Here is a 12990-nt window from a genome sequence, read left to right on the forward strand (position 1 = left end):
CGCCGCCTGACTGTTCACACTTTAGTTAATAACAAGCTACACAAACCAAGCTAGAGCAGCAGAGGAACTCAGCAGCCAGCAGTATGGAATGACACGGACACACACACACGATAATGTGTCCATCTTCTTAGTACGCTTAGTTCCCGGTGGGGTAGAGTCGCCGTACTTGGACAACACGGACCCGAATATTCGCATTGTTTTATACTTAATAGATATATTTAACACGATAAATCAGTCTCTTGTGCCGCCCTATCGGCATTTTGCTCCCTAGGCAACCACCTATGTCGCTTGTACCAGGAGCCGACCCTGGGCAATAGTACTTTAACATGAGTACCATTGTGATTGCAGGGATTTCAATTGTAATGGAGCATTTCTTAAAGTAGTATGACTGCTTTGCTTTTTTGGTACTTGAGACTTTTACTTTAAAGATCTCAGAGCGATCGTTCCACGTTGAAGTTGGGGTTTACGGGGGACCTTGAATGCGTCCGTCGTGTTCCACCAGTGCTGGGCGGACAGGAGACTGATGTCTCTTCACATACCGACACACACACACATCCACAGCTCCCACTACTCCCACCTCTCAACCCTGTCCGGACATCGGCAGCAGAAGACGTTGGACTTGCTGTTCCTGCTCGGGATCTTGTTTTAAACAACTCCCAGCAGCACCGTTAGCCGGCTAAGCTAACAGGAGGAGGCTAGCTAACGACAGTTGGCTGGAACTCCTGCTCCGGGTAAGAACCACCGGCCTGGCTCCATGTTTACACCCATCACCGTTCATCTGGCTAATCAACGTCAGGAATAGTACAGGACACGCGTTTCTACCCGGAGGGGTCAACACACGCCGAGTTATCGTTCCTTGTTAGCGGCTAAATGTTCCAGTTGCTGCATGGCTACATGAGAGTTGTGCGCTTGTGTTGCTAGAAGGGAAAGATGTGTCTCAGAGCTAGCAGCTAACGTTAGCATGGTGTGATGTGGAGGTATAGCCATGCTGACAGAGCTAACTGCAGTATTTGTTTAATGGAAGAAGCACGTGTCAGTAATCTGAGGTGATGCAGTGGAGGGGTTGGTGTGATCACTGCTTTGTCGTAATGTTGTGTTTGTGTGTTACAGCTGAACACACCTCCCTCTGCAGGCTGCTGGTCCTGACAGACTCAGCTATGTGAGCTGCTCTGATGAGCTCATGTGCAAATCCATACTGTGCCTGGTTACCACAGCTCTATAGCCGGTTTGGAGGACCCTACCCCAGCTGTGACGCAAGCACCCCACAGACCCTGCGGCTGATTTGGCTGAACAGGTGTATGTTGGCCTGGATCAGAGCATAACTCCCCCAGAGCAGCCTCCTCTCCTCCACCTCCCTCTGCTCCCCCCCTCTAGGACCACTATGCCTCTGGGACTGGGAAGAAGGAAGAAGGCGTCCCCGCTGGTCGAGAACGAGGAAGCGGAGCCCATCCGCGCAGGCCTCAATGTGCCAGGTATGGACGGCCTGGATGTTATCGGGCTGGGAGACGGCACCACCTCTGAAGGGCTGCCGCCTCCGCCCAGCAGCATGCGACCTCGCCTCATCTTCCACACACAGCTCGCTCACGGCAGCCCCACCGGCCGCATCGAGGGCTTCAGCAATGTGCGGGAGCTCTACGCCAAGATTGGTGAGGCCTTTGGGATACCACCTGCTGAGGTAAGATGTTATGGTGACTGGGGTTTAAATTAAACATTCACACTCTCAGGTCACAGCCTCTCTTTTCTGTTTTTCGTAAAGTTTACATCCTTGAGTGTTGACAAAACAAGACGTCAGCGTGGACTTGATCATGGTTAATCTGTTGGTTTTTTTCCGTCTCCCTCCACAGGTCATGTTTTGTACACTGAACACTCACAAAGTGGACATGGATAAACTCTTGGGCGGTCAGATCGGACTGGAGGACTTTATTTTTGCCCACATTAAAGGCCAGAAGAAGGAAATAGATGTGTACAAAGGGGAGGATGCACTAGGGTTGACGATCACTGATAATGGAGCCGGCTACGCTTTCATCAAGGTGAGGACCATTGAACCGTCTGAGAGAATTGATCCCTCTTTGATTCAAAGAAATGAGACTGAATATCTTTGTATTTACGAGAACACAACAAGCTGGATAGTGTTTTGAATTATCCATTTGATATTTGCCGTTTTCAGAGAATCCGTGAGGGGAGCGTCATCCACCAGATCCAGGTCATCAGCGTGGGCGACATGATTGAGTCGATCAACGGCCATCGCCTGATTGGCTGCCGGCACTACGAGGTGGCCAAGATGCTGAAGGAGCTGCCCAAGGGAAAGGATTTCACCATCAAGCTGGTGGAGCCTCTCAAGGCCTTTGGTATGTGTGGGAGGAAGAAATAGGAAGTCAATGGGGATACAGCTTTAATTGTGACATTTGTTTGTCAGTGTGGTTGTGCAGCATCACAATGTGCTCCTCAATCTTTGTCGGGGCCTCATCTGCACTCCGTGACACAGTCATTCTGAATAACTGCTGTCATCTTACAATTCACTTAGGACAAATATTACTGTCACGCTTTCCGCTATGTAAACAAAATTTAGATTTCACTGCGTCCTTTAAAGTCTATAATCTCAAATCATATAGTTTTTAAATGAAGCGATAAAACCCTGACTTAATGAAATCGTTGCCTTTGCTGCTCATAATTACTGCACATTTAGCCAGTTAAGTGCCCCGTGGGTCCATTTTCCTCAGTGGCAACATGCAGCAGCCTGAAAAGGATCACACAGGAGCAAATCAACTGTATGAGATGTTTTGGTCCGGTAAATAAAGAAGGAAGCAAGCGGTCTCTGCAGGATCCTACATTTTAGCCTTTAAAAAGTCTTAAAAGCTTAGAATATTAAGCACTTGGTCTTAGTTTTTAAGAGAAATGTATCCATGTGTTGCAGTTCTTTCTCAACGATATACACATTAGCACACTGTAATAAAAATACAAACAAGACTAACGTGGTACGGTTATCTCAATCTATCAACACTCTGCCTGTCTCTGGGAAAGTCTATGGATATGTAGTACCCACTGTGTAGTTTGTGAGATATCGCTGTGTTTTGAGGTTTATCCTCTACTAATTCTACATATCCTCAATGATGGGAAGTGTAAATACATCAGGGACTTCAATATTTCTTCATATCTGTCGTACTTGACATACTGTAGATCTAAAATGTCATTCTGTATTGTCTTAACAAGTTCTTAAAAACTTGAACCTGTTGTTAAATACGTGTTGTTGGGATGTTCAATCGTTTTGTATAGATATGATCGGCCAGCGGTCTGGAGGGTCCAGGTCGGCATCGGGGGTGCAGCTTGGGACCGGCAGGGGAACCCTGCGGCTGCGTTCTAAAGGTCCTGCTACTGTGGAGGAACTGGTTCGTGTGTTTACAGCAGCTCCTCCACTGATAACAAGTCTCTGTACTCTTTTTTTTTTTTGTGGAATTGCCTAAGTTTGTGTGTTGTATTTTTCACCCTCCAGCCTTCGGCATTTGAGGAAAAGGCCATTGAGAAGGTGGACGACCTGCTTGAGAGCTACATGGGCATCAGAGACAGCGAGCTGGGTAACTGTGTGTGTGTGTGTGTGTATTTGGTTTCATTTGCTGGTTTCAGTTCACTAAATGTTGTCTGACCTCTCTCTGGCTCCGCAGCGGCGACCATGGTGGAGCTGGGGAAGGACAAAAAGAACCCCGATGAATTTGCCGAGGCGTTAGACCAAACCCTGGGAGACTTCGCCTTCCCAGACGAATTTGTTTTCGACGTTTGGGGAGCCATCGGAGACGCTAAGGTCGGACGGGTTTGACCACAGAGACTAGTGGAGGCAGAACGACCTCTGTGAACGTGACGCCCACAACATGCAGCACTACTAAGAAAAGCAACACTGCCGTCACACGTTTTGTTTTTATTCCTGTGTATACTCCTACTATTTTTTAAGTTAGTGTGCAGCCTTTTTGGGAGCCTCTTCCTAGACAGAAGAGGATGAAGGGACAGGAAGGGGACTGCGATGGCTTCCCAAGTGCTTTTATATGTCTTCCGGCTTTATCCCAAAAACTACAAGCACGTTGATGAGCATTCCCTTTGCCCGCATCACATGAACCTGCATGTCAATGTTGTAGTTGCTGGCTGTGGAACAAGTACAGCACACGTCTCTAACATGGGGGGGAAGAAGCGACGGCTAACACAAAGTAGATATTTGAATCTTGGTAAAATGATAAATGTGATTTTTTTTTTCCCACATTGTACTGCGCTGTAAACCAACAGTAGAAGTGATGGGCGATTGCACTGTACCCACTCGGTGAGCGGCACAGTTATTGCACAGCACAAGGCGTCGGCCTCCCTCAGATCCAGTACAGTGTCGTGTTGAGCCACTCGATGTTCCTGCTGTGGATCAGTTTTAAAAGCATGTGCCGTTATATTTTGATCGTCATCATGAAGTCTGCTGTTTTTTTATCTTTTGTCTTTTATTTTGAAAGTCGAAAGTGCGGTCGCAGAAGGGTGGTATTAAACTGTAGCCCATGACCTAAAGGATCGCTCCAGTGCCGTGCTGGGTGTAGACGTGTGTGTTAACTGTGGAGACAGCGGCATATTCCAGTCTGTTAAACGGTTGACAGTGTTAAAGAGAATCAGTGTTAATGAGCCTGTGGTTGAAGGTGGTTACGTGGGAATGAGATGCCGATTAGTTTCCACGTTTGTGGATTGTGTTGACTCATTCTTTTTTTTGTTTTATAGCTAGTGTTTTTATATGAAGTGATGTGACGTCTATTTTAAAACGAGTGTAACAGATGAAGAATTGGATCCTGTGTTTGTACTTTATTTTGAAGCATTATAGAGAGCAGTATTATAGAGGAGGGTTGAGAGTTGTTGTATTTAAAGAAATAGATTCTTTTTTTTTCTCCCTCGTTTCATGCAAGTTAACGGTCGTCGCAGCAGAACGACACCAAACTGCTCCCACCATGTGTCGCATGACTTCTTTTAAAAATAAACAAAAACCTCTACTGGTAACCTTTTCACTAAGTCCAAAATCATGAAGCTATTTTGTAGTTTAGTCTCGTTCGTTAGATTTGATCAAAATCTTAATGGGGTTCTGTAATGCAACTGACTCTAGAACACTGTAACACTGAGATGAACTGGTTATTTCGATGGCTTTGTATTACGTTGTTGTCATTGGCCACTTGTAATGCAATAATAACATTGACATGGAAGTTTTCCCTTTGTTTGGTCTTTTCCTGAACACAACACGGGGCATGCACGTTCATACATCACACACGTTACCCCGGCCAGAAAGTTGATTTTACCCCTGTCTGGCTCAAGCGAGTGCTGTCTGTAAATATTCAGATCGGATTAGTGCTGGTATGAAAAACAGACACAGAGACAATGCTGTAATCCGCTGGAATGTATTTCACGTATTCACAGAAGCCATCCCTGAGGGTGTGTTTGTTTGTTTCTTGTCACGCCCTCGTCCTCCTGAAACATGTATGACATTTAAATCGACAGAGGAATCACTCTGAGTGGCCATCAGAGTGCAATGTAATAAAATCCCCCCCCCCCGGGTGAACCTGATAGTGCTGGTCAAGCTCAGCAGGGTCATTCTGAGGCCTCGCATGTGAATCAAATGAACTGAAGGGATCTGTCTCACACAAAGTACATCTGTAACAAGTCGGGTTGATGCAGCTGGTGTCTGTTCTGTTTACCTTCTAAAATCACCAGTGTCCTACTTGATGAAACCTCCTGCCTTTTCTGTTATGTCACTGAAAAACAGACCAAAAACTACCAGAGCAGATAGCATGTTTTTTTTTTTACTCAGTTCGAGGCCGCCCCGCTCCACAGAGCACTGTGTGGCTGTTGGCTGGGGGGGTGGCGACATGTCCTGTATTTACTACAAGACAAGTAAACCAGTTCTTCAAGTAGCTGTTGATCTCTAAACCTGGGTGCAAAGAAATTGTCCGGATCACTCAGGACTGCATTCAGAGAAAGGCACGTCCTTTCCAGAGAGTGCACAGCAGCCTCCCACCCACAGGAACCTGCCATGGCGCTGCGCCCACGGGCTTCCTCTCAGCCGGGGAAACTTTCCTTCCTCCAAAGTCCCAAGGTCGCTGCTGCGCTTCGGCCGCGGGCTGCCTCCTCGCGCTCGGGCTCGATGATGGAGGAGGAGCTGTCCTGTCCCGTCTGCTGTGAGATCTTCAAGGAGCCCGTGGTGCTGAAGTGCACCCACAGCTTCTGCCGGGCCTGCCTGCAGCAGTTCTGGAACAAGAAGAAGGCCCGGCGCGAGTGTCCCGTCTGCAGGAGCAAGTGCTCTCTGACGGAGCCCACTGTCAGCCTGGTGCTGAAGAACGTGGCCGACACCTTCCTGAGGGATCAGGAGCGCAAGGCGGCCATGGGCGGGACGGGGATATTGGCCGGTGGTACGGGGCCGGAGGAGACAGGGATGGTGGAGGAGAAATGCATCATTCATGGGGAAGTTCTCAAGCTCTTCTGTCTTGATGACTTTGAGGTGTTGTGCTGTGTGTGTCACACGTCCAAGAAGCACCAGGGACACAGAGTGTGTCCGCTGGAGGAGGGGGCACAGGACCTCAAGGTAATGTGCTCTTATCTATCTGCAGTTTGGTGGAGATGCACTGAGGGGTTTGATCATTATTATAATGCATTTGTAAATTTCCCAGTGTGTGGTTATTCCTGATGTCCTGTCTTTGCCCCTGTGCAAAGTCAGGAACATCACAAACCTTTAGGGCTCAGTCTCATGATGGTTCTACTCATTTTCAGCCACAGATGTTTAATGCATGTTCTCCACCCCTCACCCCTGCAGGCCGGGCTGAAGAAGGATCTGATCCCTCTGAAGAAAAACCTGCGTCACCTGTATCAGGCCAAGCAGGAGTGTGATGACACAACTGTCCACATCAAGGTATCAATAAACACCAAGATTCCACGAAACCGTGGAGGCGCCCGCAAGCTGAGCCACTCACTGTTAGTGTGTAAACATGTCAGAAGTGTTGTAGAAGCCTCTGAGTCTTCTTTAAAGATGCTGTCACTTCTCAGGCTGGGTGCTGTGATTTATTGTTTGTTTCAAAAATGACAAAATAAGGTTTGAAACTTTGACTCTAAGTGACACACCAAACTCACATTTTAAGATCTATATTAGGGTTTTTCATGACTGTTCTCTTCTCATTGTATCGCCCAGGAATATATTTGATGTAAAAACATTAATAATTTAACACATAATTTGAATTATTCATATTTTATTGCTCTTAGACCCAATAGGACAAGATGGAGGGCAGATAAATAGAAGCTGAGAAAGAAAGAAATGTTTTCCTTTTAAAGGTTCAATGTGTAGAATTTAGTGACACCTAGTGGAGAAGTTGCATGTTGCAGCTGAATACCCCTCACCTCAACCTCCTCTTCCAAACATGAAATTATTTTTAATTAAATTTCTGCAAATCGACTTTTACCTAAATCCTGCACACTTTAAAACATCTGGAATGACCTTTTTGCACAGCAGACTCCAACATGACTGAATTCAGAGGGTTTTCTGTCTTGACCCCACATTTGCTGTAGAACCAGATTCAGGCCACAGAGAAGCAAATCAAGGAGGAGTTCGAGCAGCTCAGGGTGTTCCTGCAGAAGGAGGAGACGTCACGTCTGGCCTCCCTGCAGCAGGAGCACGAGGAGAAGAGAGAGCTGGTGACCAGGAAGTCCAACGGCATCACCAGAGAAATCCTCACCTTCTCTCACGCCGTCATCGCCATCGAGAACGAGATCGCGTCCAGCGATGCGCTCTTCCTTCAGGTGGGAGGATATTAACACGTTTCCTCTAAATTCATTCGACCTTGCAGTGACTATAATACTTTCTGTTTGCTTTGGATTTCAGAATTACACAAACACAAAGAAAAGGTGAGGAACTAAATCTTGTGAAGTATCTGTTTATACAACATGCGACTTTCTAGTTATGCTCCTGAATGTCATTGTCCTCTCAGAGCACAGATCCCACAGAAGGACCCAGAAAAAATGTCGGGCACTCTTGTGAATGTGGCCAAACATGTCAGCTCCCTCAAATATAATGTGTGGCAGAAGATGGTGGAGCTGGTTCACTACAGTAAGTTCTCAACTGTGTGTGTTTGTGTGTGCACCTTGAATTTTAGGAGGTATTCAATCCATTTTTTGTGTACCTCACTATTTGACCAGTTTTTGTGTTTCCTTTTCAGCACCCATCACCCTGGACCCCAACACGGCCTACTCCTTGTTGTCCCTCTCCTCAGACCTGACCAGCGTGGCCAACAGTGGATGCCTGAAGCAGCTGCCGGACAACATCGAGCGCTTTGGCCACTTCGTGTTCGTGCTGGGCTCGGAGGGCTTCACCTCAGGCCGCCACGCCTGGGAGGTGGAGGTGGGCAACAAGGTGGACTGGATGCTCGGGGTGGTCAAGGAGTCGGTCGACAGGAAGGGCCGCATCTCGGGCTGTCCCGATGGCGGCTTTTGGATGATCTCGCACTACGAGACAGAGTACGCGGCCATGACGAGGCCCAGCACCCCGCTGCACCTGCAGGGCGAGCTGACCCGAGTGAGGGTGCAGCTGGACTACGACTCCGGGGAGGTGACCTTCTCCAACCCTGTCAGCATGATGCCCATCTTCACCTTCACTGGCTGCTTCACTGAGAAGATGTTCCCCTTCTTCTGCCCCGGCGCCAACATCAACGGGAATAACCCCGACCCCCTGAAGATCTGCCCCGCCAAAGTGGCCGTGTGGAACAGTGCGACGTGGTGATGTCTTGAGAACATTAGTGTACTAGAAATTTAAGAAAAGTGCAAATCAAGTGATTCAGGCAGATGATGTCAGTGCATGTCAGTGTGTAAAATGAGCACGGTACAAGCAGAGTGATCAGAATAATAACTGGTTTATTTTAGTGGGGTTCATTCAGAGTTTAGAAACAGGATCTCTGTTTGCTTATAGGCTCTACAGTTATATTCATAAAGCAGCGCTCATGTCCGGGATATTTGAGCTCCCCTTCTGGAAGCAAAGTGAACTTAACACCAGACTCTGTGAATGTGAATGAAGCCTATGAAATGTCTCACCATGAGCACTGAGAAGGTTTGTGTTGGTTTCAGAATAAATTAAATTATAACAGCTACAGATGCATATTCACTTTTTTCAGTGACTGTGTGATTGCACAAACTTCCAACCAGTGTGTGTGTGAAAACCTGAATTCCTGCAACATGATGTAAGTGTGCTGCTTCTCAGTTAATAAAGTGAATGATTTCTGCTTCAGTGAGGTCATGTGGAAACTATTCGTCCCTTGACGGGTGCAGCACAGAAAACAGGATCATCTCTTGTGAGATGCAAAGTGTCTGCATGTTCAAACCTTCCCTGTGAGGAAGAGGAGACAGAACAAAGAACAGAAGTGAAGGTGAAGGGTGGACAGCTTCCCTTTATGAATGTAAGATGAAGCCAGCAGGTCACAGTGTCTTTAATTCCCAGTGATCCAGGAGGAGCAGAGAACCTGTCAGAGTGCAGTGGAAAAGCCCCACCCAGTTTCCGTCTTTTATTTTGAAAGAAAATGCAGAATTAGCTTTGTGCATTGCGTACGACACTTCCTCTCCTCTGTCCTCATTGGTGTTGAAGGCTCCCTGCACGATGCCTTTGACTAGGAACCCCGTGTTGTTAATCAGCTGGTTGAGACCCCCCATGGCCGCTGGAGAGCCCCCCCCCCGCTGGGCAGGCTGTTTCATGCTACAAAGGTCAGTGGCGTCTGACAGAGAGAGGAAGAAAGGGGGGGGGATCAGCAGTGCAGACACTCGGGTAAGCATCAGGGCACAGGGTCTGCTCATCGAGGCCGGTGGACAAGAGCAACAGCTTGTACCCAGACTGTTGACATTAAGTTTGAGAATCACTTTTAGTGTGAAAACTTTGCATGAGCGGTAATTCCGAGCTTATTGAGAGGGATTGGAAGTTAAGCCTCTCACCTCAGCCCTGGGTCCATCTGCAGCCGGTTTCCTATTTGGACGTGGGGGCTTCCACTGTCACTGGATAACCATCCCCGGGTCACTGTGGTCTCCTGTGACAAGGACGCTGACCGGTCGCGATGCCACTTCCTCCGCCTCATTTTGCACATTTCCACATTGAGTCCTCAGCCGGACCACACTTGTGTTCTCACATCACACTGTGTACGTTTCTGTTCGGGGTTTTATCTGCCACTCAACTTATAAGATTTAAGTCGGGTCCATGTGCGGCTGCAATCCAGATGGAGCCCTCATGAAATAAACTCATGGCAGCAAATAAAGGAAGTAAATATGTGGATGGTGATGATGTTTCAACAAGATGAAGAGTGTGGTTAATGTACAGTGAGAGCAAAAAAAAGCAAAGTCTGACCACTATTTAAAAACACCTCCTTCACTCTGTTCACACAGTCTTACCAACACTTACCGGGTGTCATGTTGGACTTAAATCACACGTATGCAAGGACTTACTTATGTAACACGTGTTGTGTAACGCGTCCTGTGGTCACTTGCGTGCGAGGGGACATTACAGCAGAGCCTGAGATTTAGTGTGAGTCACATCAGAGTAAATAATAGCTCAGGGTGGTGAGTTCTGAGAAACACACAAGAAACTGTGTCAGACAATCCACGTGAAATCCACAGATTCCTCTTCCCAGCTGCAAATAGTGACAACAAAACTGCAACAAAGCATTGACGAGCTGTAACGACTGACTTTAATATGTACATACTTTCATGTTTGAATGGCACTGAAGCTACAGCAGTGGTGGTGGGCGGCAGGGGAGCCCGTCAGCGTTTCCACCACGTGGCTGCACCATTCTCTCAAGTTCAGACGATTAAAAGAGGCTTTTAAATCCCTGATAAACAAATGGTATAAATATCCACCCTAACAAGGGATTCACTGTAACGTTTAAGTGGATATTTATAGCAGGGTGCAATAAATACTGCAAATATTCCCTTGTAAAGCTTATAATACAGCTTCACTACTAAGAGTTGACACCATCGCAATATTATGAGCTTTACATCAGTTGCATGTACTGCAGGGTTGTTATCGTGGGCCGGCCTTATGATACGGTAAACCTTCTCCAATTCCCTGCACCTCTAACATGCATGCCAGCAAAAAGCAAGCTGCTGGACGGACGGCTAACACTGACCGACAGAAGAGGAGAGAGTGATACTTTTTTGAAAAAGGCCCTGCAACGTGTGATCGTCCCCTTACTGGGACTGGTGCTCTTTGGGTTAGCTCCGCTGCTGGTGAGCATTAAACCAACGTGTGCGTTTGAGGGTGTAAGCAACAGGTAGAAAGTTTCAAAAAGGCTTCTATGAAGAACCCCCCCGGAAAAAAAAAAGACACGAAAGAAAGGAAAAACCTCAGAGGGTCCTGCACTCTAGCGTCACTCTCCTATACATCAAACAACATGAAGTGTGACAGAACACACCTACAACACAGAGAAGGACCCGAATATCTCTCCCTTGACTTGGCAGCAGGTTACTTTGGCCGTCCATGATAAAATTGGCAGTGTCTTGCTCTTGATCCATAAACATACGTACACATTCACTCACGCACGTACACACATACATACACCCTGCACATACATGATGCAGTACATAAACATGCACATACACAGATATAAATACAGACAGTTTTTCCTTAAATGCACTTCTGTGTCCGCAGGTCTCTGCTTTGAAAATAGGATGGTGCATAAATAAAACATTCCCATCGTTATAGAAAAGAAAAGGTCCATGCACGTCCGGCACCTCTGAGTTCAACGACACTGAGCGTGGAGAAAGGACGAGGGGCCCAGCGCCCCCTGGCAGCATCCCACTCCATCTCAGCCGTTCTGGATTTCCACTTCTCCCTCAAGTGTGTTTTTATCTCTCTTCTCTCGCTCTCTCTCTCTCTCTCTCTCTCTGGCAGTGGATTGACAGTATATTTGTCCTTTTTCTTGTGAGTGTGTGTGTCTCTCACAGATGGGTGCTGTCCTGCGTCTCGAACCTGTGGCTCTCTGACAGCCCGCCGCTGCACTTCCTGCTGCTGCCCTGATTGGGTACCAGAGAGAGGGGGTCTGGTCTGATCAGGTACCTGCAGACGGGGCACAGACAGGGGCGGCCAATAGCATCCTGTCATATCTGCAGTTTTCCAAGCTGTGCTCATTTTGACGTGCTCTGTATTCTACTGGGCGTTACTCACACAACATCATGAAGCTCGAGCCGGGTGTCCGGAGACGGATTGATGAGGATGTACGACAGTCTGTTGCCTTGGTCTGTCATCCCGTCTGAAACAGGAAGAGAAGAGGTGAGTGGGGCAGGAAATAAAATAGGCACAGGATACTCAGCAGGCTGCCCTGCATCTGTACACACACAGAGCAGAGGCTACTCTGTTACAGTGAGTCACAAGACAGGAAGGCAACTGTAGATAAACATGGACACAGGCGGAGTACATGGAGTGTAACAGACAGTAAACAAACAGTGGAGGAGGAGGTACTCAGAACTGAAGCTCCTGCACTTCCAAATCATAAAATTGAAGTAAAATATACATTATCAGTGAAATATTCTACATGTACCTCAAAGAGAAGGTGATAAAGGTGGAGTCTTAACTGCTGCTTTGGTCCAGTGGTGCCTACTCTAAGTATCGGACCCCCTCCAATAAGCCACAAGATAAATCTAAGGGCTCATTGTGTGATTGAGAGTATAGGAAAGAAAAAGAAAAACTTCTGCTGCACAAATTTGGAATATTTTGTTGTAATTTTAATCCAATATTTGCCTTAGTGTAGAGTTGGCAATATTGGAAACAAGGAAGCATCCCATCCCCTTTGATTGGCCCTCTTGTCAGAGCTACAACCTCACAACCCATGAACGTGCACAGTCTGACGACAGCTAGAGCGTGACACGGTTGCTTACTTCTGACTATGCACTGGCAGGCAGGTCAGTTAGTGACAGACAGTTACGCCAGCCAATCATTTCATTAGGTTTGAATGAAATGATAAACAATGTATTTTT

The 12990-nt window shown here is 47.2% G+C and overlaps 3 protein-coding genes across 3 annotated transcripts in view; 2 read left to right on the top strand and 1 right to left on the bottom strand.

The window, feature by feature from the left end:
- The first annotated feature begins 451 nt into the window (after nucleotides 1-451).
- gipc1 (GIPC PDZ domain containing family, member 1) lies at nucleotides 452-5214 on the top strand. The gene is made up of 7 exons (XM_062409000.1): nucleotides 452-731; nucleotides 1111-1675; nucleotides 1845-2030; nucleotides 2168-2348; nucleotides 3274-3386; nucleotides 3491-3572; nucleotides 3660-5214. Exons 2-7 carry the CDS (start codon nucleotides 1382-1384, stop codon nucleotides 3809-3811), a joined length of 1008 nt encoding a protein of 335 aa, XP_062264984.1. The 5' UTR covers nucleotides 452-731; nucleotides 1111-1381; the 3' UTR covers nucleotides 3812-5214.
- Nucleotides 5215-5355: 141 nt separating this feature from the next.
- On the top strand, nucleotides 5356-9254 carry trim35-12 (tripartite motif containing 35-12). The gene is made up of 6 exons (XM_062408998.1): nucleotides 5356-6583; nucleotides 6812-6907; nucleotides 7558-7788; nucleotides 7871-7893; nucleotides 7977-8095; nucleotides 8205-9254. Exons 1-6 carry the CDS (start codon nucleotides 6035-6037, stop codon nucleotides 8762-8764), a joined length of 1578 nt encoding a protein of 525 aa, XP_062264982.1. The 5' UTR covers nucleotides 5356-6034; the 3' UTR covers nucleotides 8765-9254.
- A 355-nt stretch (nucleotides 9255-9609) lies between these two features.
- kcnt2b (potassium sodium-activated channel subfamily T member 2b) overlaps nucleotides 9610-12990 on the bottom strand; it is a 35241-nt gene continuing 31860 nt past the window's right edge. The window contains exons 29-30 of the mRNA XM_062409001.1: nucleotides 12182-12266; nucleotides 9610-12073 (exon numbers count right to left, since the gene is read on the bottom strand). Of these exons, the coding sequence (XP_062264985.1) occupies nucleotides 11956-12073; nucleotides 12182-12266 (203 nt within the window). The 3' untranslated portion in view covers nucleotides 9610-11955. The remainder of the gene's footprint in view (nucleotides 12074-12181; nucleotides 12267-12990) is intronic.

The sequence above is a fragment of the Platichthys flesus genome, chromosome 16, assembly GCF_949316205.1.
Source record: "Platichthys flesus chromosome 16, fPlaFle2.1, whole genome shotgun sequence".
Taxonomy (NCBI): Eukaryota; Metazoa; Chordata; class Actinopteri; order Pleuronectiformes; family Pleuronectidae; genus Platichthys; species Platichthys flesus.

Excerpts from the sequence above, each read along its gene's own strand:
- gipc1 (XM_062409000.1), top strand. The coding sequence starts at position 1,382 with ATGCCTCTGGGACTGGGAAGAAGGAAGAAGGCGTCCCCGCTGGTCGAG. Across the intron at positions 3,387-3,490 it reads CTGCTACTGTGGAGGAACTG|CCTTCGGCATTTGAGGAAAA; the intron begins GTTCGTGTGTTT and ends TTCACCCTCCAG. Across the intron at positions 3,573-3,659 it reads CATCAGAGACAGCGAGCTGG|CGGCGACCATGGTGGAGCTG; the intron begins GTAACTGTGTGT and ends CTGGCTCCGCAG.
- trim35-12 (XM_062408998.1), top strand. The coding sequence starts at position 6,035 with ATGGCGCTGCGCCCACGGGCTTCCTCTCAGCCGGGGAAACTTTCCTTC. Across the intron at positions 6,584-6,811 it reads AGGGGGCACAGGACCTCAAG|GCCGGGCTGAAGAAGGATCT; the intron begins GTAATGTGCTCT and ends TCACCCCTGCAG. Across the intron at positions 8,096-8,204 it reads GGTGGAGCTGGTTCACTACA|CACCCATCACCCTGGACCCC; the intron begins GTAAGTTCTCAA and ends TTTCCTTTTCAG.